The 25,658-nt window shown below is 50.1% G+C and overlaps 1 protein-coding gene across 4 annotated transcripts in view; it reads left to right on the forward strand.

The window, feature by feature from the left end:
* The window catches only part of ZDHHC14 (zinc finger DHHC-type containing 14), a 292,200-nt gene that overhangs the window by 253,885 nt on the left and 12,657 nt on the right, over window positions 1-25,658 (forward strand). For all 4 annotated transcript variants that reach the window (XM_013966626.2, XM_018053409.1, XM_018053407.1 and 1 more), the window contains exons 5-8: window positions 649-697; window positions 17,015-17,117; window positions 18,373-18,482; window positions 24,776-24,878. In XM_013966626.2, the coding sequence (XP_013822080.2) occupies window positions 649-697; window positions 17,015-17,117; window positions 18,373-18,482; window positions 24,776-24,878 (365 nt within the window). The remainder of the gene's footprint in view (window positions 1-648; window positions 698-17,014; window positions 17,118-18,372; window positions 18,483-24,775; window positions 24,879-25,658) is intronic.

Here is a 25,658-nt window from a genome sequence, read left to right on the forward strand (position 1 = left end):
AACCCAAGGTGGGGCCACTAAGAGCTCCTCCAAATGGGCTTTTCTTTCTCAAAAGCCTCTAACGCCAATACGCAAAATAAAAACCACTTTTTGTCAGATGCATCGTCCCTCCGGCCCCTGAAGAAATGTTGTCTTGCACAGACAGTCTGTATTCACATGTCTCAAACCCCAAAGCAGTCAGCAATATAGACTTCAGGTTTATGAGTTTGTTTACTCTGGGTGCAGAGAAAGGCGTCTTTGATACTTAGTCTAGTTTACAGGATGCCCAGGGTCAAACGTTAACCAACTTCAGGGAAACAGTCTTTGGTAAAAGAAGAGAGAAAATAGCATACAGTATTCTATTTCCCCATTAAAATGAGGAAAACAAAGGAGTAATCAGAACTGTAACTTATGGGAATGTATGCAGACATCCATCTGCTTTTACTGAACAAATATCCTCCAGATGTTGGGTCTGCTTATGAATCTACCATTTTCTTGTTGAATAACTTTGGTGGAATCTCACTGTCCAATCAGTATCGGAGCTCTACCAAATGTAATTTTATTGATCTCGAGGCACCGATTATTTTTGTGTAGATGAGAGGGCTTTCAGCATGAAGGCTGTTTCTTGGAAGTGATGTCTGGTTACTAAATTCTGTTTCATTCCTCCAGGTTCACAGCAGGCGGGATTCCTCAACGCTCTTAAGGACAGTCCTGCAAGATATCCTTTCCAGGCTGTAGTTTTTCACCACGTTAACGTGTTAGGTATTGGACTGGCCTTCTCCTCAGTAACTTCATCTTGAGCCTTGGCTTTCCTTCTCATAAATCATATTCCTTCTCCTTCTGTGAAGCATCCAAAGAGCTCCTTGATATTCACCTGCGTGAGTAACAGCCTTTGAATTGCTTAAACCTCGAAGTGACTCATTTAGCCTCGTTGAAACTAAAGTGCTCTTTCGCTGGAAAACTAAGCGTGAATTCTTGCCCACCTCCAGAAACCCACACTGATTTGTGTTAAGTCACATTGGTTTACGGAGTAGCCAGGCTGAGTTCCAGCTGACTTCATTTTGATCAGCAGGTGGTCCCTGCAGAATATTTATGGGTGCCCCTGTGTGGGGCCCTTCTTGTTGCAATCACATGGAGATTCTCTGGCCCTCTGTAGGTTCTGTCTAGGGGTTCATTTTGGTGTCTGGGCAGTATGGATAACCCCACAATTACTTCTCGAAACTGAACATCTGTTCATAGCCCTGAGTAGAGATGGTCAGTCTCAAGTCATTTGGAGTCATCCCATCCTCCCAAACGGTGTACACAAGCATGTAGCCTAGTATTTTGAACTGCTTGAAAGAAAAACGTTCACCCCTGAAGTGCTTGAATGGTCTCCCACAGCCTCCCCTGCCCTCCTGGGTTTGACACTAATTGGTGTAGAGGCAGCCAGCTGGATGCACTGACCTGGCTCCATCTGAGACCCAGCTGTCTGTCTTTGGGCCTCTCTAGTGGCTCAGATGGTGAAGGATCTGCCTGCGATATGGGAGACCTGTACAATCCCTGGGTTGGGAAAGTCCTCTGGAGAAGAGAATGGCAACCCACTCCAGTATTCTTGCTGGGATAATCTCCTGGACAGAGGAGCCTGGCAGGCTATAGTCATGGGGTCACAAAGAGTCAGACGTGACTGAGAAGCTACCTCTGGGAGTAATCTTCATCTTGTGGGAGAGAATTCTTAAAGAATGAAGAGCTCTGCTAAAATGTACCTGTCATGACCATCATTTAACTGTTAAGGTGAACCAGCTTGTGTGCTTAGAAGCTGGTTGTGTGCATGTATGTGTGTGGTAATAGCAGTAGTGGAGGTGGTGGTATTTAGTTAAATCTGTATGTCCTCTGTGTGTGTGTGTGTGTGTGTATGTGTGTGTGTGTGTACTTAGATGGTACAAAGTGTCTCCTTTCTGGCACCTCTGTGTTTATGGGCAGCACAGAATGTTGGCAGTGAGTGCAGACTCTATAGTCAGTTGCTAGTCTCTTAGAAAGGGGACAGGGGCATATGAAGATATATGAAGGCTCTTGGCGAGTACATCTCACAGGTTTGTCCTGTCTTCTGTTAATGATCTGAGAAGGTAGAGTTAGCTAGAAGTTGGCCAGAAGTCAAGGTTCTGCTGAGAATGAAATTCTCGACCTCTGTGGCTGCTAAAAGCAGGTCCTTTGGGAAATGCCATCTTTGTTTCTCTCCCCAACCCTGCCAGGGGTGATCATCCTCCTCCATCATCACCCCTCTGTGTCCTTTGGTTTTCAAGGCACATTGCTTTGGCAAATCTTATAGCCAAGCCTTGCCTTTTCTTTCCTGAAGAAGAGGCTCATCTCGGTCTTTCAGGAAATCAGTTCCGTTATGAAAACATGCTGGTCTTGTTAAGTTTAATAAATGCAACTCGGAACCGGACTTGATGTCTTAGGCTGTCAGCTGGAATGCTTCCTGAAGCCTCGGGAGCGTGGCAGCCTCAGCCACCTCCCCTCCCCTGTCCCCGGGCACCTGCGTCTCTCCTGAGACCGTGGGTCTGTGCTGGATGCCCAGGAAACATTTCAGGCCATGGCAGTGGTCAATGAAGGGACTCGTCTCCATGGGGTTTCCCTGGTGGCTCAGATGGTAAAGAATCTGCCTGCAATGCAGGAGACCTGGGTTCAGTCCCTGGGTCAGGAAGATCCCCTGGAGAAGGAAATGGCTACACACTCCAGTATTCTTGTCTGGAAAATCCCATGGACAGAGGAGCCTGGCAGGCTACAGTCCACGTGGGGTTGCAAAGAGTCAGACACGACTGAGAGACTAACACTTTCCCTTTCTCAGCGGGGGGGGGGGGGGGGCGGGCGTGGAGAAGGGCTGACCTGAGCCTGGGGCATTTCAGCTGTTCGTTCTCCTTTGGGTCCTGCAATTCCCGCTGGAGCAGAGAGGGGCTGGGTGATTGGGTTTGTTGTTGCTGGGTCTTCCTGGTATCTGCTCCAGACCTCCTCACTCGAATCATTATCCCAGAGAAGAGTCACAAAAGACAGGCAAGCGAGTCCTAGTCTGGAGTAAAAGCCTTTTAATTTCCGCTCTGCCACAATTAATAAGGTCTGGGGTCCTTTCTTTTAACTCTTCTGTATCTCAGTTGTTTGGCCTGTAATCGTGAACTGCCCTGAGCTTAGCAATGCTAAGCTGACAAATGCAATGACATGGAACATAAGGGAGAATGCTGAAGGCCAGAGCAATGCTTCCGTGCAAGGCAGGAGTGGTTTCAGAGAGGCTTCTTTCAGTGGCACTGTCTGCGACGGGCAGGCTCTGCCAGAACGTCCTCCTAGAGCACACACGTCTGCTTGTTCTCATGGGTGACTGTGCCTGTCATCTGTGTCATCAAGAGCACCGTGTTCCCCAGCAAGGGGAGCAGAAAAATGGTGCTGAGAGGAGCAACAGTGTATTTGAGTGGCACGCTGTTCATATGGAAAGGGGAGGAAGGAGAGCAATGCTCTTATTTAGTTTAGAGCAAATTTTAGCTGATTTTCCTTTGAAATATCATTCTCAGGTAGAGGTAAAGAGTTTCTCCTGTGGCCCAGAAAACTCATGAAAATCTCAACCACTGACTTTCCAAACTGCGTTGCCATATCCAGGGCTGACCCTCTCCAGCAATAACCAGGCGTATTCCCCTTTTGTGGGTGCTCCCCAGGCGTGTCCTCCACATTCGGGAGCTTGGCAGCCGCAGCTGTGATAGCACAAGGGCTCTGAGTGCATGACCGACCCCTTCTGGCCTCCAGACACAGCTCCAAGGCCCCCTGGCACATCCAGGCCGGGGCCTGCTCTCGCACATGCCAGCTCTATCAGCTCCCAGCTGCTGTGTAACAAATGGCCACAAATGTAGAGACTTAAAGCAACAGAAATTTACCATTGCCCAGTTCTGCAGACCAGAAGTTCAGAAGGCTTGGCTGATTGGTACCCTAGATCCAAGGCTGAAAGCACCGTGAGGCTGGCCTGGATGCTGATCTGAGGTCTCAGGGGAACATCCTCTTCTGGCTCATTCAGGTACTTGACTAAAATCATGGGGTGTAGGACTGAGGCTCCTTTCCTGGCTCTGTCCCCTGACTCCAGACTCCCTCTGTCTTCAAGGCCAGTAATGGGGGAGCTCACACTCTGCGTCTCTCCTGCCTCGTCCACTCGCGTCTCTGACCTCAGCCAGAAAGACTATCTGGTTTTAAGGAGAGGACGCACCCAGATCACTCAGGAAAATCTCCCTGTCTCTAGGTTCACAGCCTTCAGTCTACAAACTCCCCTTTGCCATGTGCATAAAGTATTCACAGATACCAGGGATTAGGGTATCTTTAGGGAGGCCACTATCCTGTCTACCCCACAAGCCCTCAGGTAAGGGGTACCCCAGGAATCAGGCACTCATGTGCAGGTGGATTTGAGAGGATTTTTCTCTGAACCCATTTGGGAAGCTCACTAGAAGTCACCAGGTCACTTTTTTTTTTTAATATTTATTTATTTAGTTGCTCCAAGTCTTGGTTGCAGCATGCAGAATCTTTAGATGTGGCATGTGAACTCTTAGCTGTGGCAGGTGGGATCTTGGTTCCCCAGCCAGGGATTGAACCTGGGCATCCTGCACTGGTCCAGAGTCCTCACCACTGGACCACCAGGGAAGTCCCCACCAGGTCACTTCTGTGTCTTCCTTCCCTTCCTTTTCTGTCCTTCTGTTAATCTAGGAGAGAGGGCGTGGGAGACAAAAATGGCTTTTGAAAATTTATATATGTATTATACATACATAAATATATATACATGTATACATATGTAAATCTGTACTCACATATATGCACATGTGTGTATATATGTGTATATGTGAGGGAAGCCAGGTGGGGCTAGTGGTAAAGAACCCACCTGTCAGTGCAGGAGACATAAGAGACGTGGGTTGCATCCCTGGGTCGGGAAGATCCCCCAGAAGAGGGCATGGTGACCCGCTCCAGTATTCTTGCCTGGAGAATCCTGGTGAGGATCCTGGCGAGCTATGGTCCATGGGGTCGCAAAGAATCAGACATGACTGAAATGATTTAACACACATATACACACCTGTGTATATATGTGCATGTGTGTGTGTATACACACACATAGAAGAATCCATACACACACACACATATGTATCTCCACCCTGAGTTCAGGTTGAAAATGTTAGTAGAATGCCTCAGGAGGTCTTCATTGAATTAGCCAGCCCTTCACAGGGTGTGGGGACCATTATTATCTAACTTGACTCCTGCTGACTTGGTCCCCACTTGGTTTTATGGGACCTCCTGACCCGCTGTCACTCTGGGCTCCTGCCTGGAGAAAGATGACCTAAAGCTGAAGCCTGAATATCCCAGGGAGCTTCCCAGCTAAGCTACAGACCCTCTAATCAAACCACTCCATTTCTCTCTCTGGGAAAAGCAGAACCAAGAGCAAGGCTGAGGAGGAATGTGAAGCAAAGCTGCCTAGTAGGGAGGGAGGAGCAGGGAGGGGACTTGAGAGGCCTGGGCAACACCCTCAGCCTGGATCTTCTTTATTTTTTTCAAAAGTAGTGGAGCATTTGGGGAATGTCAGACATATCCATACGTCAAAGTGAGGTGTTTCTTCTTCACAAAGCACAGACACTTTTTAGGTGTGCCTCTCACACTCCTCCCAAATCAATGCTCTCTCTTGACCAGGTACTTGCTGTTTGAAATACATGTTTTGAAGGAGAGTTCCTCTAATTGAGTGAGTCTCTTAAGAAGTGCTGAGTTCTGATGTTTTATCATAAACTCATATTCCAGAAGAAAAAGTATGCTTTGGGTCTTACTGGGTTATGATGTATTTTTGAAAAAACAAAAAACAAAAAACAAAAAAAACCACCTCTGGTTATAAGGGATAAATGTCTTCCCTGGTGGCTCAGCGGTAAAGAATCCACCTGCCAATGCAGGAGACGTGGCTCAATCCCTGGGTCAGGAAGATCCCCTGGAGGAGGGCATGGCAATCCACTCCAGTAATCTTGCCTGGAGAATCCCATGGACAGAGGAGCCTGGCAGGCTACAGTCCATGGGGTTGCAAAGAGTCAGACATGACTTAGCAACTGAACAACATGAGTAATAAGTAAAACTGGAGCCCCTCAGGTGGCTTGTTCAGTATTTCTGGCTCCTGCCGTTCCTCTGGACACCTGTATGACTTTGGAAGCAGCCTGGAGATGGCTGGGTGGAAGCTTCTAAGGGCAGCTTTTAGTGCAGAGAAACCCGCGTGAACTACCAGGGCTGCTCAGGAATGGCATGGCCTGGGGAGGACAGGTCACAGGGACAGAGGTCCTCAAAAAGAGGATGCATCCTGCTGATCAGGGTGCTTGGAGATTCCAGCATCAGATAGATGTTAAACTCCATGGCTCTAGCTCCCTCCCTCTGCTGAGGCGCTAGTTTGGGAGTCTCTTTTGAGGTGGTTGATTTATGATGGGTGAGACTGATGTGTGAAGTTTCACGCCCACAAAAGCTGTCTTCTGATGACAGCGGCACTGCCCACGGCGCGTCCTCACCGGACCTGCAGTCTGTGTGTGAATAGGAATCTGCAAAGCACCAAGTTCTTAAACAAGAGGAGGTTTTCCAGCTAAACTGCCCGAACCCAGGAGTGTCCAGGGCAGCCTCTGCAAGTGACTTCTGCAGAAGTGATCTCAGGCAAGAATTTAAAACATTTCAGTAGCCTCTGGTCTGATCTCCTGACCATGATACAAACCAGGCAAAGGTTTCTCACTGTGGGTGTCATCTGCAAAACAGCCAACTCAAAACAGTGTCATTGATGAAGCGAGAGAGATTAGAAACCAAAACGGCGAGGTAGCCAGGACTCGAAAAATACTGCTATGAATGATGGGAACGTGGATAAACTAAAAGCTTGTCATTGGGCCCACGTGGAACCGGTAAGGCCTTTGGGAGAAGAGCATCAGCCAGCTTGTTCAGGAAGTGAGCCCGGTGTCCGGGGGGTGGGGTCTGGTTCCAGAGAGGTGCAAAGCCCGAGAGGAGGCGGGCAGGGGATGCAGGTGAGAAACCGGGGCAAGGAGAGAGGGAGCGTCATCAGTGGCTGGGGCGAGAGTGCCTGGCTCTGACTCATTGGCCAGCACTGCACAGGCCCTTCCCTGGCTGCACCTCGCCCTGCCAGTGTGGAGGGAGGGACCACCAGAATCACCCTTGGTAGGAGCACGTCCAGCCTGGAGCATCCTCCGTCCTCCTCTTCCTCCTCCCTCTCCACCTCCCGTTACCTGTCCTGGCTCCCTGTGACCATTTTCTCCCTTTGGTGTCTGCATCAGAGAAGCACGGGCATGCGGCGGCTGCCCAGACTTTCAGCGCCCCCCTTCCCCACCTCCCCTGGGGGAAGAGACGAAAGGAGAATCTCCAGGGCAGTGGTCTTCAGTCCCCCCAGCCAGGTGGGTTCGGGAAAGGAGGCCCTCCCTGTATCTGCGTCCTTCACGGTCATTGTGGTGAACAGCCACCACATGCAACATCTGCCAGGGTGATAAAGTCTAGAACAATCCAACAGCCCTGAGCTTCGAAGCACATCGACCAGAGGCCAGAGCAGCCATGGGCGGCAGAGGGACTCATTCTTCTCAACGAACGTCTGCGGATGCCAAAATCTGAGCTCTGACTCTGGTTTCTGAAAAGCAGAATAAGTCTTCAGTGGCATAAAAATGCCAGAGTGTGCCCAGAGGAGGGGTAAGTTCCAGAAGGAGCCTGCACCTCCTGCAGGGAAGTCAAGAGGCTTTGGCAGGTGGCGTGAGCACAGGGCTGCAGAAGGTGCAATTCTGACCAGGATGAGTGTGGGGCGAGTAGGGGAGGGGGCACCTGGGGCCAATGGAAAATTCATGAAGGCAGGACAGTTCAGTTCAGTCACTGTCGTGTCTGACTCTTTGCAACTCCATGGACTGCAGCACGCCAGGCTTCCCTGACCATCACCAACTCCCGGAGCTCACTCAAACTCATGTCCATCAAGTCGGTGATGCCATCCAGCCATCTCATCCTCTGTTGTCCCCTTTTCCTCCGACCTTCAATCTTTCCCAGCTTCAGAATCTTTTCCAGTGAGTTAGTTCTTTGCATCAGGTGGCCAAAGTATTGGAGTTTCAGCTTCAACATCAGTTCTTCCAATGAACACCCAGGACTGATCTCCTTTAGGATGGACTGGTTGGATCTCCTTGCAGTCCAAGGGACTCTCAAGAGTCTTCTCCAACACCAGTTCAAAAGCATCAATTCTTCGGTGCTCAGCTTTCTTTATGATCTAACTCTCACATGCATACATGACTACTGGAAAAACCATAGCTTTGACTAGATGGACCTTTGAAGGCAGGACAGGTCTTCAGTCACCCAGCTTTCAGGGCCCATCCATCCTAGGGTCTGATGGTGCTCATGGGGCCCAGGAAAAGATAGGACAGGTGCCTGAGGTCTCCCAGCAGGATCTCATGGGGAGGTTAATTGCCGGGGTCCAGCCCCCGCAGGATCCAGGGGAACCTGAAGGAAAAACGGCGTCGGCGGATGATTTAGAAAGAGATAAGGAAAGAATATTGTAGATAAGAAAACAGAGGCAAGAAAGAGGCTGATATTCCTTGGTTTACATAGAAAGCCAATAAAACTTCAAGACATGAAGTTTGCCCTGTTCACAGAGGCCACAGGTGCCTTCCCGGTCTCCCGAGGGAGCGAAGACGCAGAACGTCTTCCCGTTCAGGTCTTAGAAACCCGGGCAGATAAGTGAAAGCAGGGAGCCTCTATGCTCCAAGGGATCAGCCTGAAAAAGAAAGTAAGAGAGGAAAAAAAGAGAAAAAAAGAAAAACACGGGGTGACCAAGCTTCTTTGAGCGAGGCCAAATAGCTTCATATTTAAAGGTACTTTTATACCTTGTCTTATACATAGAGGGAAATGAAAGATGCAAAGTCATACAGAGTCAGCCCAAACATTACATCTGTTTTGTCTTTATCGAAACCAGGATTTTTTCTGTAAACCTTTCCCATAAACAATATTGTGTACATTATCTTCTGGCCTTGGAGGCCTGTGAATATTTTATGACCCTCTTTTTATAAAGGCTGTTCAACCAGAAAACTTATTTTCCCTTGAAATGTTTTTTCTTATATTTCTAATCTATGTCAGCCTCATAAAATATCAAACAGAGTTACATTCGCACGAAGCAAAGGTGCAGTGAGTTACAAGAAGGAACCAATTAGCTCAAAGTCTGATGTGGTTAATTTCAAGGCTACACTTGTTTTTCTTACTTTTCAGCTATGTTAACTAATGCACTCCCAGGTGCACAGTGGATAAGAGATATGGGAACTTAGCAACAAGCATTGGCCCAATAATGAAATCCTACGCCAGCACTACTCTAATAACTTTTAACTCTTTGAAAGGCTCTATGTTTTAGGCTTTCCATGCCTCTCAAAGTTCGGAGGCTGTAAATAATTGTATGCGTAGCTGCAAGAGTCTGGATATACCTGCCAAGCAAGCTAGAATGCTAACAGAGGAGTTTTGATTTGAAATATTCCTCTCATGTCCAGGAGACTTATTAGCTATAGCCTTAAGTTAATTTTCTCCAGAGAAAGGTGGTCAGGGATAGCCCCCTGTTAATGTCAGAGGAGTTGGTGAAAGTCATGAAATAGTAAAACAGACAGATTCTGGTTTTGGGGTAGATGCTCGAGAAAGCCTAGGGAGCCCCTTGAGTTCTGAAGCCTTGCTTAACAGTTCTTTTCCACATGACCTTTGTCATGGGTGGGATCTCCCGTGGTGGCTCCCGGCCACCCCCCATTTAAGCTCAGTGGCATTTCCAGAACTAGAGCTCAGCCCCCTCCACCCAGGGAACTGAGACTCTCCCCTGCTGCCCTGACCAGGCAGATGGAGGGAGTTCTATGAAGAAGCACAGATTATGTCTCAGAAGATTGCAGAGTGGGCATGAAGTTTTGGGTTTTTTAAATCACCCAACTGATACAGGAACATATTCTCACAGAATGAATTTTAGTCATCAGGATAAAAAGGAAGTTTTGCCCTTGACCCCTCATCATTCTGTAGAGGGCTTGTGGGGTTTTGTGAGTCTTTCTGTACGATCTTCTCAGAGTTCAGATACGTATACTGTACGTGTGCATTTATACACAGGAGATGGGGCAACTGCTTTACCTGAAGGGAATCACACATACCCTTTGAATTGTTCTACAATTTGATTTTCAAATATTTTCTGAAGGCATGTCAACACATAGATGGCATTCTTCTTTCAACTGCTTAATAGAATTCCCGAGTATAGGTGAACCATAGTGTATTCTTCTATAAATGACTGTTTAGACTTTTTTTTATTATTATTACTCAGAAAACGAGATAGTGGGTTTTCTTGTATCTCTTTGTGCACAAGTGTTATTATTTCTCTAGGATTGACAACTAGATGTAGAGTCACTGGGTTAGAAGCTAACATAGTTTAAATACTGTTTGTGGTGGTGGAGTCGCTCAGTCATGGCCAACTCTTTGTGACTCCATGGACTGTGGCCCGCCAGGCTCCTCAGTCCATGGGATTTTTCCAGGCAAGAATACTGGAGTGGGTTACCATTTCCCTCTCCAAGGGATCTTCCTGACCCAGGGATCAAACCTGAGTCTCCTGCGCTGCAGGCAGATTCTTTACCAAATGAGCCACCGGGGAATATTGTCCCTGAAGAGAGTGTGCCAGCTCATGCTCCGTTTCTCCCCACCTTCACCCATGTCGGTGACAATCTCGTCAGGACCGTGATTTTGCCAATTTGATGGGGAGGGAAAAAAATCGTTTTAATTTCCATTTGCTAGATAATAATCAGCTTGCACATATTTCCATGATTGTTGACCCCTTTTCTCACCTCGGTGCCAGTTCAAACTCTTTGAACGTATTTCCGTTGTTCATTCTTTTCCTATTAGCGTGTTTTTTGTATATTCTCAGTAATAATTTTATAACTAGCTTTTCCCAGTATTTTTCTCCCAACCTGTCACTTGCCTTTTAACTTAACTTTTTAACCCAAAAGTATAATTTATTAACAAGTTTTATCTATAAATCTCATCCTACATGGCTCCTGGGCTTCCCTGGTGACTCAGTGGCAAAGAACCCACCTGCCAGTGCAAGGACTTGAGCTCGATCCCTGGGTTGGGAAGACCCCCTGGAGGAGGGCATGGCGACCCACTCCAGTACTCTTGCCTGGAAAATTCCATGGAAGGAGGAGCCTGGTGGGCTGCAGTCCATGGGGTCACTAAGAGTCAGACACAACTGAGCGACTTTACACTTTTCACTTTCATGCACTGGAAAAGGAAATGGCAACCCACTCCAGTGTTCTTGCCTGGAGAATCCTAGGGACGGGGGAGCCTGGTGGGCTGCCGTCTATGGGGTCACACAGAGTCAAACACGACTGACGACTTAGCAGCAGCAGCAGCAGCATGCACCTCTATGGAGAAGGAAATGGCAACACACTCCAATATTCTTGCCTGGAGAATCTCATGGATGGAGGAGCCTGGTGGGCTACAGACCATGGGGTCACAAGGAGTCAGACACGACTGAGTTACTTCACTTTCACTTTTACGCACCTCTATATAAGCATTTCGGAGAAGGCAATGGCACCCCACTCCAGTACTCTTGCCTGGAGAATCCCAGGGATAGGGGAGCCTGGTGGGCTGCCGTCTATGGGGTCGCACAGAGTCGGACACGACTGGTGCGACTTAGCAGCGGCAGCAGCAGCATATAAGAATTTAAGAGAAAGGGTTGGAAAGATGGAAAGACGATGGCCCAGTGATCCAGTCTGAAGGGTCCTGGTAACTTGATCTTCAATGTGTCTGTCGTGTAAATCATCAGAAAGTCAGCACCCCCAACCCCAGACTCAGTGACAGGCCCTCAAGTGACAGGAACACAAGCTGTAGTTTCTTATCTCTGTCTAAGGATTCGAGAATCATCTAACTGATGAGAAAAATAGACTGACAAGTTCCTGAACCTAAATATCTAAGAGCATTAAAGGCTGATGTAGACATTCCATCTGGAGAACAAAGGGGTCTGTTGTTGATGTCTACTCATCCATCAGAGCCTTTCCTGTAAGTGAGCATGGCCTATCTTACCATCATTTGTAGAAAAACTAAAGGACAAAAAGATTACCCATATCATCTGTTCCTTGTATTTTAAGTATCAGAACCTCAGACAGAGACCTGAAGCAGAAAAAGATACAGGAAGACCCAGGGGTGGGTGGCCAGCGCCCACTGAGAAAGGCCACCTGGCACTAAGTGGCACCCCAGTCACATACGGGTGCTCAGAGCAGAAAGGGTCCAAGGCAAGCATTCCCTGGCCGTTCTGGAATCTGGGGATTTTGGTCAATGAGGAAATTCACATGAAATACAGACTTTTCAAAATAAACTGTTATCTGGATTTGGCACTTGGCAAAAAAAAAATCCCGTGGCCAGCCTGGCAGCTGGAATGTGAGGAACTGGGCGATGACATGTCAGCAGAGAAAAGTTCTTCCCCCGGGGTGGCGCTGAGGCTGTGGGACTGGTGAACGGGGTGTGATGTCGTGGGCAGTCTCAGCCGTGCTGTCGGAGCTCTGAGGCCTCAGAGTTAGGGCCTGTCGTGGGACGCTCCATGGCCTGGGGCCTCAGGAAGCTCTTTCTCTCCTGCAAGTCTGGAGACCATGTTCTGTTCTGCTGTAAATTGCTGTCTGAGTTTTTATAAGTGGCTTGACTTCTCTGGGCCTTAGCTCTTCATTTTATAAATAACTATTTTGTCAAATGAAAGGATTAGAATAAATCAGGACATCTTTACTTAAAGTTCATGACTATCCATGGAGAGGCATCAGGGGTGTTTTTAAGCCTCCTGAAATGTTAAGAAAAAAAAAAGTGTCTGTGTGAACTTTTTTTTACTTTGCCAACAAAGATCTGCCTAGTCAAAGCTAGGATTTTTCCAGTAGTCATGTATGGATATGAGAGTTGGACCATAAAGAAAGCTGAGTGCCAAAGATTTGATGCTTCTGAACTGTGGTGTTGGAGAAGACTCTTGAGAGTCCCTTGGACTGCAAGGAGATCCAACCAGTCCATCCTAAAGGAAATCAGTCCTGAATATTCTTTGGAAGGACTGATGCTGAAGCTGAAAATACAACACTTTGGCCACGAGATGTAAAGAATGACTCATTTGAAAAGACCCTGATGCTGGGAAACGGTGAAGGCAGGAGGAGAAGGGGATGACAGGATGAGGTGGTTGGATGGCATCACCGACTCAATGGACGTGAGTTTGAGTAAGCTCCGGGAGTTGGAGATGGACAGGGAGGCCTGGTATGCTGCAATCCATGGGGTCTCAAAGAGTCGGACATGACTGAGCGACTGACCTGAACTGAAATGAAGGTTAAAAACCTTTGGTTCCATGACCTCTCACCTTTTACAATTCCCCAAATACTGAGGTGCCCTCACCATTGTGCCTGGCAATATTTCTGCATCTTTGCTAGGCCGTCTCTTCCTGTTTACCTTCCCACGGGCAAGCAGACCCCTATTCCCTGAGGGTGGGGAGCTTACCTTCCCCCACTGGCCTGAGTGCAGGGCTGGGTGCCCCAAAAGGCACAGAGCAGGCATTTCTGGGATCGTGTGGAAACCCGAGGAGGGACACCCACCCACCGGCATTTTTAGTCTTTCAATTCCCTAGCCATCTAGCGAGCACCTCGGCGTGCAGCAGGTTGAGCTGGGGTCGAGGGGTATTTGAAGCTATACTCTTGGCCACAGAGGAGGCTCTTGTCTTCCTGGGGGCTGGGGAAGACACATGGAGGCTGGCAGAGGTCACTGCTGTGCTTTGAAACATCTTTGAGGCAGTAAACATCCAGCTGCTTATTAAATTGGCTCCTATTGCTGTTGGCCTATTTCCACTCATGTCTTTATTTTTTTTTTTAATCAGTAAATGGGTTTTGATACATTAAAGCAGAATTTATGTTTCTTAATCTTATTATGGTGTAGATGTTTTCAACATGAAGCTGTCGGGTCAGTGAGAGGATGCATTCTTCAGATATTCAGTCTGAGAGTGAATTTGAGGGGAGCGCAGTCTTTAAGGTGCCATGGGTTTGAGAATCCCTGATGAAGAGGGTCCCCATGTCCCCCAGCCGAGGTTGGGAACAGCCTAGAGCTGCCTGTCCCTCTAGAATCAGGAAAGGACCCAGCTTCCACACTTTCAAGGTTCAAATCCCTGCTCTGCTGTTTCCTATGCAAATTGTGTAACTGCTTCCTGCCTCGGTTTCCCTACAGGTCCAGTGGGAATCAGACTTCTCACCGCGTTGCTCTCAGGATTGAGTGAGTTATTCCACGTGAAGCCTTTGGAGCAGGGCCTGACACACAGCCTGTGATGCCAGCATTGTTAGGAATGGCAATGACTGTTTCTCCAGATGTCCTGTGGGTGACGGGGCAGCTATAGGGGGGCAGTCAGAGGGGGCTGCATCTCACATGCTACCTGGAGTCCATGTCGTTTTGACCCAGCTGTGAGCAAACAGTGGAGCTGCATTCTGTTATTTGTAAAATGTTTCCAAAGCACATGAGACATTAATATAGAACACTGCGTATTTGTTGGGGGAGGGGTGGCTATAAACCTTTAAAACACCACGTCTGCTGGTAACACTGCCTCCTTTTGGAGGTAATCCCGTCAGTGGCATTGTGAAAGGAACAGCAGCTGTGGAGCGAGCCGTAGCCACACTACATGCTACGACCCCCTTCCACCTTCACATGCTAGCTTTCATATGTTCACGGATGGATATTACGTATGTTTTGACAGGCCCATCGTTCTGCCTGGATTGTAAACTGTTCATGACGCATAAGTATTTCTGAGACCGTAGATGGGCTCTTCGTGTGTGTGTGTGTGTGTGTGTGTATGTGTTAGTCGCTCAGTAGTTTCCGACTCTGCGATCCCATGGACTGCAGCTCGCCAGATGCCTCTGTCCGTGGAATTCTCCAGGCAAGAAGACTGGAGTTGGGTGCCATTCCAGGCTCTTTGTGTGTGATTCAGTAAATAGATCTTTTGGTTCATTCTTCATTCTCTTTCCTACCCTGTTTCCATTCCGTTTGTCACTTCCTCTTTGACCTCTCTGCCCTCTCGATTTTCCCTTCCCGCCTGCACAAGCTCTGTGCCAGCGTCAGCTTCTCTCACACCACCCAGTTCTCCCGACTCAGGCTTCCTTGTCAGTTGCCCTGGGCTGCACTTCGCCTCTGCTTCCCAGCCAGGCTCCCGTGTTGCTGCCTCCCTCCATCTGTGCCCTTTTGGGTGGGGAGATGAGGCTGGGAGGAGGGGCGTCTGTGAGCCCTGACCTGCAGGCAGGCAGTTGAGAACAGGATCATCTGCTATCTGAGCCAACGTCCCCGTGCCCCCATGTGCAGTGAGACCTCCACCGTAACCGTTTATCTCCCTGGGTAACCCTGGCAGAAATCGGAGGGTTGCCCAGGCTGGTGGCAGGGGTCTGCTTCTCTCCATTTCTCTCTTCTCACTCCAATCCTCCCTACCCCTCTGTCCTTACCCACTTTTCCAGAATCCACCATAGACTTCCTCTTCTTGGGATGTGTAGCTCCTCCTCCATCCCGTTCACCTCCTCCCACCCGGTCCTCTGTGTGTTGGATCTGTAGGAGCCCAACTGCTCACACTGTTGGCACCTTGGCCAGCTGGGCATCGTTCTCTTGAAATGTCCTTTTAATTTCTGAGTAGGACTCTTCTGAGACCTTGCAGTTTCTAGAAATTTAAACCTTAGAAAGAAAAGCAAAGCATGTTTCCACTTTTCCAAGAGCAGACCCAGTGGTTTATTCTGATGTTGAATGTCAGTCAACAGGCGGGAGCCCATTCACGCCTCCTGTTTCATGTGCAGCCGGACAGTGGCATTTGTTAATCATAACATGGCAGATGGTGGCATTGCCCTGGCTGATATATTCATTTCTCTGGTCCAAAGAGAAATTATATCCAAACCTGAAAAAAATCAATGGTGATATATTACAGCATGATCTTAGCTTCCGTCCTTGGCACCATGAGGAAAGCACAAGTATTTTACTTTCTCTGGCCTGTCATTTATCAATGGCAAATGCATGATGTATATTTAAACTCCCAGACCTCTGATGATTTTTTTTCCCTGAGATCCATCTGTATCTTGTAGAAAGAATCTTATCAATATTTGTGGGACAGAAAAATTCTCTAGTCTTTTCAAATGGCCACACTCTTGGTTGATTTATCTCATCTGTTGAAGAATGCCAGGCTTTTTTTTCCCTTTGGTTTTAGCATATCTTGTGGAACTCACAGCTCCCCATCACTCAATGTCTGGTGTGGATCCAAGCTTCCTAGTTGCCTGTCAAATAGCTGAGGACAGCCCTATGTGTCAGGGTTGACTGAGGGGCTGGGATAAGGTCCCCTAAGAAAAAACCCCACTCACCCGGATGCCACATTGAGAAATGCCCCCGCAGTGTCAGAAGCCCATCCACAATGGGAGTGGGCATCCCATGGGGAGAAGGGCCATCCAGGGAGGGAGACAGCCAGGAAGATAAACTCTGCCTGGGTTCCAGTCGCCTGCGGTCAGCCCTGCCAGTGGCTGTCACAGCCTCAAATCAGGTTGGGAGAGAAACTTGTCAGTGCTCCAGCCCAGCTTTCAGAAGCCAAGGGTAGAGGCGGCGATTGAAGTGAGATTCAATATCGAGTCCATTCAGTGAAGACCCAGGCCGCTGCCCACACCAACCAGCATGCTCCCTGGTTTTGCTGCCATGGCCTGTGGCTGCACGGTGGGTCACGAGGAAAGTGCCAAGGTCAGGCGGGGAGGACAGTCAGGAACTGCCAGCTGTGAGAAAGGAACAAGGCCTGTTCAGCAAGCCCACCAACCCCCTGCTGAGCATAAACGCTGCACCGTGAAGGAGGATGTGGCCTTCGTGCCTGCCCCGGAGGGCCTTCCCTGGCTGGGAGACCACCGACACCAGGCTAGTTGGACGCCAGGGCCTGAGTGAGGGCCTGCGGGTGGCTCCTGTCCAAATCTCATTCATCCGTCTCCCTTGGGGCCCTGAGAATGTCACGGTCCTGCCAGTTCACCTCCTTGACTCCGGGCACCGTGCTGGAGGCCGTGGTCTGCTTCTTCTCCGTCTGGTCCATCGTGGGGCTCTCGGGTTTCCACACCTACCTGATAAGCTCCAACCAGACCACGAATGAAGACGTAAGTTCCTGTGGGGTGGGGCACGGGCGTGTTCTTTGGGGGGGAAATAGAGAAAGAAGAGGTGGGGGCCGCCAGGTCTTCTAAGTTCCCTTTCCAAATGTGAGCCCCTGGGAGCAAAGAGCCTGCGGGAGAAGCATTTTCCGACACCCATCTCCAATTTCTCTATTGCAAATCATCACATTATCCTGACCACACCACTTAGATACTCAGATCGGCCGGCTGAACCCTAATTCCGAGGCCTGAGGTGGGCTTCTGCTCTGTTCCTTTGCAATGTTTTGGGAGCAACTTGCCACCCTGCCCCACTGAAGAGAGACAGTGCAGGCTGGCTTCTCACAGATAACGATTCCATCATATTTTGGGAGGCAACTTCCTTGACCCCAAGTTTAACCTTTTATCTAGGATTATCTGCCTGTATTTAATGATGACAGAGAGGAGATATAAAACCAGAAAACCTAATGTTGGAAAATGTTTTGTCATGACTCTGGTCCCTTCTGCTCCGAATATTTGGATTCTGACAGAAGTCTCTGTCAGTACATGAACTAAATGTCTCAGAATTAGTCAGGTTGCCTTAAAGACTTGAAAAATCAGTGCTGATGAGATGCATGAGTTCAGAGACTATTAAGACAGTTACTTATGGTTGGTAACTAAAAACATCAGAAGTACTCTGCAGGAGTATTTAGGAGCTGAATCCAGGCTATCAATGGGCAATTGGAGGAGGCACGTTACTCCATTAATTCCATTACTATTTATCACATTAAATGTGGTATGAAAACATCCTCCACTGGTGGGACATCCCTGGTGGTCCGGTGGCTAGCACTTCATCTTCCAAAGCAAGGGATGCGGGTTCGAACCCTGCACAGGGAGCTGAGATCCCATAAGCCTCATGGCCAAAAAAAACAAAACGTAAAACAGAAGCACTATGGTAACAAATTCAATAAAGACTTTAAAAACGGTGTTTAAAAAAAAAAAAAAAAGATCTCCACTGGCTTATGTGAACTGGCCTTTAATACCAGGTTGTGGAAATAAGAGATTATTTTCCCCAGAGAATGCTACTTCTCCCCCTGGTCTGACCTGCTGTTTGGGGATATTTCCAAGTTTAAATGCCAGTTGTCCTTGAGAAAAGTTCCTCGGTTTCTCCTGCTGAAGAAATGAGTAAAGACCATCACACTCTTTATGGATTTCTCATGGTCCGATTGACCCAACCTGGGGCATTGGTGCGAGGCAGACTATGTCACTGACTGTCCTTTTCTTTCAGATTAAAGGATCTTGGTCAAATAAAAGAGGTAAAGAAAATTACAACCCCTACAGCTACGGAAACATCTTTACAAACTGCTGTGTCGCGCTGTGTGGACCGATCTCTCCAAGGTAAGATTCAGACAGCTTTTGTTATTGTTCAGCCGCTCAGTCGTGTCCGACTCTTTGCGACCCCCTTGGACTTCTGCACTCCGGGCTTCCCTGTCCTTCACCATCTCCCAGAGCTTGCTCAAACTTATGTGCTTCCCTCATGGCTCAGCTGGTAAAGAATCCACCTGCAATGCGGGAGATCTGGGTTCAGTCTCTAGATTGGGAAGATTCCCCTGGAGAAGGGAATGACTACCTACTCCGGTATTCTGTCCTGGAGAATCCCATGGACTGTATAATCCATGGGGTCGCAAAGAGTCAGACACGACTAAGCAACTTTCACTTTCACTGTGTCCACTGCGTCGGTGATGCCATCCAGCCATCTCATCCTCTGTCATCCCTTTCTCCTCCTGCCTTCAATCTTTCCCAGCATCAGGGTCGACCCAGGGAAGTGCACAGCCGCGTGTGTTAGCAGAGGGCTCAGGCGGCCACTGTACCCACTCCAGTGTGCCTGCCTGGAGAATCCCAGGGATGGGGGAGCCTAGTGGGCTGCCATCTATAGGGTCACACAGAGTCGGACACAACTAATGCGACTTAGCAGCAGCAGCAGCAGGCGGCCACTGTGGAGACTGCCAGCCCAGTCAGCTCTCTGCTCATACTACAGAGACACAGCCTTAAAGAAATAGAGATGTGACTTGTGTTATGCTTATTGTGTTATGCTTGGCATAACATTCCACTGAGTTTGTGTCAAGTTTGGGAAAATCCCCTCAAGATCAAAATAGGGAAACTGAGGCACGGGACCCCCATGAATTACTATAAGATGTTGAATGTCTGTGATGCGCAGGGGACTGTAGGGCGGGGCCTGGGACACAGCGGAGGAAGTGATTAGAAAGCCTGTAGAGGTAAGTGGTGAGAGCGGAGTCGTACAGAATAGACATGCTAGAATAGTTAAGAGGGAGCAGTCGTGTGGCCTGAAGGAGCTGAGACTCTGGTGATGGCGAGACGGCAGTCATATTAATAATGGCTGTGGCTGACATTTGTAGAAGAGCATTATGCTCTAAGTGCTTTACATGGGTGAACTTTTAAAACCTCACTCTGTACTTATGTGCTAAGTCGCTTCGGTTGTGTCTGACTCTGCAACCCTGTAAACTTCCAGGCTTCTCTGTCCATGGGATTCTCCAGGCAAGAATACTACAGTTGGTTGCCATTTCCTTCTCCAGGGGATCTTCCCAACCCAGGGATCCAAGTGGTGTCTCTTAAGTCTCCTGCATTGGCAGGCAGGTTCTTTATCACTAGCACCACCTGGGAAGCCCTTCTGACTTATGAGGTACTATTACATCCCATTATATGGAAGAGGAAACCGAAGCACAGACAGGTTAAATAACACGCCCAAGATCACACAGCTAGTAAGTCCTGACTCATCAGGACCCAGACCTAGGCATCTGACATCAGAACCCGTGTGTGTTAGCTAGTACCTGCTGCCTCCAAGTCAGAACTATGCAGAACACAGTCAGCTCTAGACTTTTCATGAGTTACACCCACGTATATAGACTATTTCCAACTGATTAGCCAATCATCAACAGTATTTACTGAGCACGTTTTCCAGGTTTCTAGGGTGAGTTTCCAAGCCTTCCTCTCTTTTGACCTCTAACTGTGTAAATGGAGAGAAACCACAAAGCTGCTGGTTTGTCTCAACTTTGGGCTTCCCTGATAGCTCAGTTGGTAAAGAATCCGCCTGCAATGCAGGAGACCCTGGTTCGATTCCTGGGTCAGGAAGATCTGCTGGAGAAGGGATAGGCTACCCACTCCAGTATTCTTGGGCTTCCCGTGTGGCTCAGCTGGTAAAGAATCTGCCTGCGATATGGGAGACCTGAGTTGGAAAGATCCCATGGAGAAGGGAAAGGCTACCTACTCCAGTATTCTGGCCTGGAGAATTCCATGACTGTATGGCCCACGAGATTGCAAAGAGTCAGACACAACGGAGCGACTTTCGCTTTCACTTTTCTCTATAGCTCCATGGCCAGTCATCACTGACATGTGCTCATGGATTGCAAACTGGGTTTGATTGTCAGGGAAACTTCATTAGGGAAGGAAGAGTGATCCTCACCCCACCCTACCCCCCAAAGAATATCAAGCATAGATTCCAAGGCCACTTGTTAATTGGCACTACCTTATAGTTCCTGGTGTCATTGGGTAATTGGAAATTGGCCATTTTCCAGTTTGTGTCTAGAAAGCTGAGAGCCCAGTTTGCCACACTTGACCTGAATTTTGGGGTGTCAGGGGGCCCCCCAACCTGTCCCTCCGAGGCCTCCTGTGGGGAGTGATGGCAGAAGGAACAGCCAAGGGCTCAGATGGAAGGGCCGCCCCAGGCCAGAGAGTCAGGCATGCCCGGAGGGCACCCTCTCCAAGCGAGCACTAGACTCACCCAGGAATCCCTCTTGGGGCTCTCCAGGCCAGAAAAACCCTCCAGAGATGCTTGGATTTTCACAGTTGAACTGTTTCCTCCTGGTGTGTGTTTATTTGTGGACACTGGGGATAGGCCGTGAAACACAGGGTAGAAGAGGCCAAAGAGACCTGGACAAGCACCTCCCGTCGTCTCTAAAGTAGACATCCGCATCCAGGAGAAGAATTCAAAGGTCTCCCGTTTTATCCAGATCTCTTTTCCGGTTCCCAAGTCTTCGATTTGCACTTGGCAGGCACTGCTTTGTGTTGTTTATAAATCAAATCTTGTCGTAGCTGAAATTATTACTCCCACAACTGGATTAAATTTGCTGGTTTGGCCGAGTTGGGACTGTGTTCTTTCCACAATCCAAGTCCCTCTGGAGTGGGGCATTTCTCAGCACTGGCCCTCCACTCGGAAGAGCTTGACCACTCTAGGGTCTGTGCAGAAAGCTGGGTGCTGCCCTCTGTCCCAGGTCCCTGGGCTCCCAGAGCTGGCACTGATGAAAGGAGGGGGTGCTGCTTGTCTTCACTGCTCCCTCCCGTGGGCCTTGCTTCTCTCTGCCCTGCCTCACCCAACCCTGGGCCCCAAAGAGCGCCAGGGCATCTCACTGGCATCCCCGAGAAGCCTGTAGAATGAGCAGAGTCCCTCACCTCAGACGGGGGCCCAGGACCCCCCCGTGTGCCCAGCATCCTTGCCTCAGACAGGGGCCCAGGACCCCCCCCCATGTGCCCAGCATCCTTGCCTCAGACAGGGGCCCAGGACCCCCGTGTGCCCAGCATCCTTGCCTCAGACAGGGGCCCAGGACCCCCCGTGTGCCCAGCATCCTTGCCTCAGACAGGGGCCCAGGATCCCCCCGTGTGCCCAGCATCCTTGCCTCAGACAGATGTCTCTAAAGCATTCTCAGTGCAACAATGTGCTCACGAGGGAGGAAGAGTGTGTCTTCAAGTTTCCCCACAAGAGCCAGAGACCACGAGGACAAAGACCCACGATCGGTTCCTTGCAGAGCCTCCGGGGAGGTGGGGGCAGCAGGGTGGAGACAGCCAGGTTTGGGGGAGGGGATTCTCGTAACCGCAGGAAGAATGGAAGATTGGAAAAACAGAAAGTCCCAAGATGTGTTCAGGGTCAGGCCCTACAGGCTGGTGCTGTGGGTCAGTTGGTTGTAAGAATTCTCTTGGCCACTGTTCCTGGGCTGGGGATGTCCTCTAGAGAATGTCAACATAAAGGTCCATCAAGGACAAGTCTGAGCAGTGGGAGGGGCTGTGATGGGGTCGGGGTGCAGGCCCCATGGGACAAGTGGGAGGGCTTCCCAGAGGAGGGGGTGTAAGGTGCGAGCCAAAGGAGCAGGAGGAGCTGGGGGAAAGGAATCACGGGAGGAGAGCGGGGACGGCATGTGCAAAGGCCCACAGGTGAGAGGAGAGCCCGGCTTGTCAGAGGAGGAACTGAGGGAGTGATGGGGAGGGGGGGTGGTCCCGGGGGGCAAGCAAGGCAAGAGATGAGATGAGGGACTTCCCTGGTGGCCCAGTGGTTAAGAATCCACCTGCCAACGCAGGGGGCACAAGTTCAATCTCTGATCCTGGTCTGGGAAGATTCCCACATTCCAGGGAGCAGCTAAGCCCGAGCACCACACCCACCACTGAAGCCCCCTCACACTACCCCAAAGAGTAGCCCCTGCTTGCCGCAACTAGAGAACACCCCTGTGGCAATAATAGACCCAGCACAGCCAAAAATAAATAAATAAAACAAACTTTTAGAAAAGAGAGAGATGAGATGAGTTTAGGGAAGCTCTCAGGGCTTTCTGAGGCCCGGGAGGAGACTTGGGGGTGGGGGCAGGCAGTGTCACAGTCCTGGGGGCATGGCTGGGCCTTGAAACAGGCTGAACACACAGGAGGGGGGCCCAGAACCACTTTTTCTATAATCCCTCCCATCCCTTCTGACTCTCTTGATGACCTAGTTCTTTTTCTTCTCCTGGATGAAATCCCCTGCATGTCCTTTAATTTCTCCTGTCAGTTGGGGAAAAAAAAAAAAAAGGACTCAGGGCACTTTCATTTCCTCCAAAATAGTGTCATTTCAGTGAGTCAGAACTTCAAAGTTCCCTGAGAGTTAACACTTTCCTCCCCTTCCTCCCTACCAGAGCCAGCTAGATTCCAACATATCTTTTGGGGGGCAGACAATTTGACCCCCAACAGGCTCCTTCCAGCCACCTCCCACCAGCTCTCCCCCAGGAGCCGTGCCCAGCCCCTGCCCTCACCTCACCAGCCTCTGCCCTGGAACTCATCACTGGCAGGAGCTGAGGACCCTTCTCCCCAAGATGTCCTTCTGTGCCCTTTCACCTTTGATCTTTGATACCCTTGAAGGCAGCTGCATACTTGCTAAGAGAACCCCTCTGATGGTCCTGTGTGGGGTCCAGCACCTCTCATTTGGCAGATGGAGGTTCTTGTTGCCTCTTATTTTTTTTTCTAAACCTTCGGGGGATTTGACTGAAACTGGATCAGAATCCCACTTGAGATTCTGCCACAGGTGTCTTTAAAGGGGTCATTAGTCTGTCACTTGACCTGAGGTGGCGGCTGTGACAACAACCCCTGTCTTCTGAGAGCGGACCTGACACCTGGAGCAGCTTTCAACCGCCCAGCCCCTACCCCACGAAGGGGAGTAGGTGGGCACCTGGGTGTGCTTGGGACGTCTCTCAGAGGCTGGCGGGAGTATGCCCCCTACACCGTGGGAGGCCTCGGCGGGACCCCCACTTACTGGCCAAACTGCCTGTCGCCCTTTTCAGTTCTGCCCTTAGACCCAAGGTCATCTCAGAGTCTTCAGTCAGGGAGGGAAACAGGCAACCCTTTTGATGGCAAAGTAACCTTCGCCCTTACCTCCCACCTGGGCAACTGGGCCATAGAGTAAAGACAGACATTGCCCAGGAAACTTGTCTGCTGGAGACCGAGGACCCAGTGTTATTTGTTCAATCAGCAAGTGTCTGCTCGGAACTGGTGGCAGAGCCTGCGCTCCATGACAGGCACATGTGGGCACAGGCAGAGCCAGCATGCAGTGGTATGATGCCCAGGGTGCCCGAGGCTGCAGGAGAGGGGCCGATGCTCTGGGGCGGGCGCCCTGGGGCAGACAAGATGAAGCCTGCCCTCCCTCGGGAGCTTGCAGGCTGCTCGATGGAGAAGATGTGGGTGGAGATCCCTGTGACCCCAGCCAACATTGACATGGGCCATCGGGAGGGTCACAGACAGGGCTGAGAGGAGCCAGGTGGGAAGAAAGTGGATGAAACATCAGGAGCGAGGCTGAGGGCCTCTAAAGACCAACACAGACGGGCAGGGGAGTGGAGGGTCTGGGCAGTTAAAAGCCAGAGGCTGCACAAAAAAATGCAGAGACAGCGAAGCAGATAGCACACAGCGGATGAGTGGTTTCTAGTCTGGGCCACGCGGGCACAGCGATGCTCAGACGCGCTGCTTACGGAATGACGCTGGGAATGCGGCGTGCGATAAGATCTGGGTTTGAGCCTGGAGAGGAAGGCTGGGGACAGGCTGTGGGCAGCTGGAAGGCCAAGCAAGGGGTCTGGGCTCTGCTGGCAGGTGATGGAGGCCATGCAGCCAGGAGGGATGACGAGATCAGGATGGGACTGGACAGCGGTGGGGGGCGGGTCACAGCAGGTGGCAGGGAGGGGTCCGGTGCTCCAGGAGTTTTTAAGGACAGAAGTCTCCGACTCTGGAGGCTGACCATACATGAGGGTGAGCAGAGGTGTTTTCGAAGGGGCTCAGGATCGGGGGGCATCACAGAGTGGGGGACCCCCCAGGGATGGAAATTAAAAGAGTGTTGTCGGCGTTTTCAGCTTTTGATCCACTCGTCTCCTGCGTTGTTCTGTGTTCTCTTGTAGCCTTATCGACCGAAGAGGGTACATTCAGCCTGACACCCCGCAGCCAGCCGCGCCCTCCAACGGGATGGCCGCATATGGGGCCACACAGTCCCAGAGTGACATGGTAGGACCCGGGGCGCCCCACGAGGGCTCTTTCCTGCATCGGTGTTCACTGACCCGTAACAACCAATCGCCTAGCTTCCTAGGACGCGCATGGCTCAGGGAGGGAAAGGAAGCTTGAAGTGAAGGCAATGTCCATTGAAGGGTTAGCCCACCTGCAGCAGGGGTGGGTGGTGGGTCGTTTTGTTCAGGGCTGTGTGGGAGGACTACTCACACAACATTGCCTCCAGAAACATCTTGGACTGGAAAGCCCCCTCAGCCAGAACCAGGCTGCTGTCCAGAGCGAGACAGAGCTGCCCAAGCAGGATGGACCTCTGGAGAGTCCCTGAGTCCCCTGCTGTCCCCTTGCCACAGTCTGTACCCACTCCCCCACCCCCTCTTTAAGTGTGCAGCTGGATGGGGGGGTACTTGGCCACCAGTTCTCCCCACTTGCAGCCCAAATCTTAATCAGCCCTGCACGCCTTAGTGCAGAAAATCAGACAAGCTGTTCAGGCATTGACAGCAAAAAACAGACTGGGCTGGTCTCCGGAGAGGTCCCCGTGTCATGCATCTGTGAAGGTGGGGACGGATGCTTTGTTTTCAATCTGCACCTGGGAGGTGGGGCTGGGGTGGGTCTTTCCACGGGCACCTGAACTCACAGCCTGGTGGTCTTGACCCTCAGGGCCTTCACATTCCTCAGTGGTCTGGCAGGCACGGCCTCTCCATCAGGAGCAAACCTCTCTAAAGAAGTGTTTCTGGAAGGGACCCAGTGTGGCCCCCAGCACTGTCTGTAGACCTGAATCAC

This window comes from Capra hircus, chromosome 9 (assembly GCF_001704415.2).
Source record: "Capra hircus breed San Clemente chromosome 9, ASM170441v1, whole genome shotgun sequence".
Lineage (NCBI taxonomy): Eukaryota > Metazoa > Chordata > Mammalia > Artiodactyla > Bovidae > Capra > Capra hircus.